The 3,403-nt window shown below is 48.0% G+C and overlaps 1 protein-coding gene across 1 annotated transcript; it reads left to right on the top strand.

The window, feature by feature from the left end:
- Window positions 1-1,434: 1,434 nt before the first annotated feature.
- Window positions 1,435-2,424, top strand: GPR119 (G protein-coupled receptor 119). The gene has a single exon (XM_089537204.1). The coding sequence runs from the start codon at window positions 1,435-1,437 to the stop codon at window positions 2,422-2,424; it is 990 nt and encodes a 329-aa protein (XP_089393330.1).
- The last annotated feature ends 979 nt before the right edge of the window (window positions 2,425-3,403 follow it).

Consider the following 3,403-nt stretch of genomic DNA (forward strand, 5'->3'; position numbering starts at 1 on the left):
TCCCAGTAATATGGAAGAATTTCCTGCTGGGAACAGGGTTGCCATAGTGCCGGACCTCCAAACCGGGAAAAATGTAGGGCAAAATTTTCAAATGTAGGACACACAAAATGTGTCCTACATTTGAAAATTTTGTCCTACATTTCCCCTCGCGATCGCGGCGGGGAGCGGAAGCCAAGCGGAGGGGGAAAGCCTCCACTTAAGGAGGCTTTCCCTCCCCGCCTGGGCCCCGGGCCTCACCGCTATCGGAGGCCAGGATTGGGGCCTCGCCTCCTTCTTGGCCCCCACAGGGACCAGGAAGGAGGCGAGCAGGCCACCGGCCATCGCCGGGGCCTCACCTCGTTCCTGGCCCCCGCAGGAACCAGGAAGGAGGCGAGCAGGCCGCCGGCCATCGCCAGAGCTTCGCTTCCTTCCTGGCCCCCACAGGGACCAGGAAGGAGGCAAGCAGGCTGCAGGGAGGCGGGGAGGTTGGCGCAACTGCGCCCAAGAGGCGCCGCCTCCCTGCAGCCTCCTCCGCCCCAGGCCTTGCTGCCCTCCTTTTCCTCTGCGCGGCCATGCACGGTGGAGGAGGAGGAGGGCAGCGAAGCCTCAGGGTTGCCTAGCAACCCCGCTGCAACCGGGCTTTTCCCAGTTTTTGGCTGCACCCGTGCCGTGACCGGGCAGGTGCCGCCAAAACCGGGAAAAACCCGGTTGCAGCCGGGTTATGGCAACCCTAGCTGGGAACAATGCTGCAGCCAAAATAAACATAGTTTTCTGTGGCCATGTTCTAGAAGAGTTTATTCCTGACGTTTCGCCAGCATCTGTGGCTGGCATGGAAGAGAGTTGGGTATACCTACGTCAGGAATAAACTCTTCAGCTCTACTCCAGTTCTCCCCTTTGCTTTGGTCCAGTACACCCTTTTTGAAGAGCTTAATTTGTTAGCTTTGCATTTTTCTATATGACTTTCCATGCAAGCATCCTGGAAGAAATAAACAGATATAAAACCATTATTCAAAAATCCATAGCACTCCATAAAACATAAGAACGTAATAAAATAATGGATGATTTCCCATATGTACACCATCTGGAGGCCACCGCCAATGCAAGTCACAAGCACTTGGAGCACTGAGTGCATGCTACAAAATCCCAGGAAGCATTTATCCTTCGCACTCTCAGGTTGTCTGGAAACTGAAGGAGGGACTACATCTAACCACTTCTGCAGTTACTGCCTGTATCAGCTTTGGAAAACTAGAAAGAGATGAAGGTAACAGAAGGTGCGGCTCAGTTATTTGGTTCCCTGGGAAAAGACAGGATAAACCTCCTGGTTTTGAGGTTGTCCAAATAGGTCCTACAAGCAGAGTGACCGACCTGAAAACGTTTACAGTGGTTCTCCTGGCAACCTTCCTTTGAAGAGAGCTCTCAACCCTTGCCTTCGTTCTTCCAGGAATTAAAATTATTATGGGAGACTTTAGCTTTGGGGTCATCCTTGCAATCCTGTCATTGCTCATCATGGCTGTGAATATTTTTGTGGTTGTCGTGTTGGTTCAGCTGATTTGGAAGAGCAGATGCCTTGGACTGTGCTTTATTTTAAACCTTGCCATTGCCGACTCCTTGGTCGGTTTCACCATAACTGGCCTGGTCACTGAAGAGCTGTCCAGCCCTGAGTATCAGACCCCACAAAACTACTGTGTGCTACGGATGGCCTGTGTTACCTTCCCCTCAGCTGCCTCCATCATCACTGTAATTTTGGTCTCCTTTGACAGATACCTGACCATAAAACATCCTTTCCAGTACTTCAAAATCATGTGTGGCCCAGTTGTTGGTGTTTGCATTGGAGGACTCTGGCTCTTGGCCTGCTTGGTTGGATTCCTCCCTATGATTGTTCACAGCTTCCAGCAAAAAAACTACCAAGGGCTATGCACCTTCTTCAAAGTCTTCCAGCCTACATATGTGCTTGCTATCTTTTGTGTGGGTTTCTTCCCAGGTTTCTTTATTTTCATCTACTTTCATTGCCACCTGTTGAAGATTGCCTCTCTGCATGCTCAGCAAATTCAAGGATTGGAACCCATCGGATTTACGGCAACCTGTCCAGGCCCTAAATGCTCTACTGCCACCAAAGCTTTGCGCACTGTGGCCATCCTAGTGGGATGCTTTGCAGTTTTATGGTCCCCATTCTTCATCGGAAGCATTGTACAGATTACATGTCAGCAGTGTCTCCTGGATCATCTCCTTGAGCGGTACCTCTGGGTGCTGGGTGTATGCAACTCTCTGGTGAACCCTGTAATCTATGCCTACAGGCAAAAGGAGGTGCGCCTGCAGATCTGTCAGATGTTTTTATGCATGAAGATCAAGGTCTTTCCCTTGTTCCATGTCAACAGTCAAAGTCGTGCTCCCGACAGAACTGGGCCTTCAGTGCACACCATCTCCCTGGCCCACCTTGAGGAGTGACATGGTAAGCAAAGGGTTTGCTTTGGTGAGGGTCCTCTTAATGTGTATCAAATCCTCCACATCCTTTACATTCCATTCATGTGTGTAGTAAGATGTTAGGGTTAACTGTTACTGTGTGAATTACCTTTAGAGGCGAGCACTTCAGAAATTTAGAATGTCTCAACATAACAGGGCTTTTTTTTTAAACCTGGCACCTTCCAAATTTTGGACTATGCATTTCAACATCCCAAGCCCACATGCACATTGGACAGACTGAATAATGATGGGGATGTAGTCCCATAGACATGGAAGCTGCTGGGCTGGAGAAAGCTTCCATTGATTTGTGTTGATACAGAAAACGTTTAGCTTAAGCAAGTATTGTGTGGCTCTGCAAACACACAAACAAACATTACTAGCTCCAAACACTAGTTTTGTCACAAAATACACATTAATCTTGGTATCCTTGTGTATGAAATATCAAACTCTCAACAGCATCCATTAGCAAGCATGCCACAACAAGCTCTGAAAACAGCATTATTTCTTAATTCTCCCCAAAAGATTAATATTCTCATGACACTGTTAATCTAAAGATTTTGTATTGAGAAAGTGTGAGGCTGAGGTGTAATCTTTAGTTTTTAAGAAAAAGGAAGGCAGGGCTGGTGTCAAGAGCCAGCATTGCAAAGCACCTGCTGAAGACCATACAGAACCACAGTGATTCCTAAACTTTGGTCTTCCAGGAGTCTTGGACTTCATCTCCCAGACGCTGTTGGCAGCTTGGCCAGCAATCAGAAATTCTGGGAGCTGAAGTCCAAAACATCTGGAGGATCAAAGTTTGGGGACCACTGCCTTATCCTAGACATATGAAAACAATTATAAGGGAAGGGGGAGAGCAGCAAGTGTCACTTACTACAGTATTTCCAGGTTTTTTTAATGTTGGTAAGGACTTCAACCACAAGGAGAAGAAAAACAAATTCCTTCTCCTTGCATGTTCTAATTCCCA

Source organism: Sceloporus occidentalis, unplaced genomic scaffold, assembly GCF_023333645.1.
Source record: "Sceloporus occidentalis isolate IW3139 unplaced genomic scaffold, rSceOcc1.0.p SCAF_8, whole genome shotgun sequence".
Taxonomy (NCBI): Eukaryota; Metazoa; Chordata; class Lepidosauria; order Squamata; family Phrynosomatidae; genus Sceloporus; species Sceloporus occidentalis.

Excerpts from the sequence above, each read along its gene's own strand:
- GPR119 (XM_089537204.1), top strand. The coding sequence starts at position 1,435 with ATGGGAGACTTTAGCTTTGGGGTCATCCTTGCAATCCTGTCATTGCTC.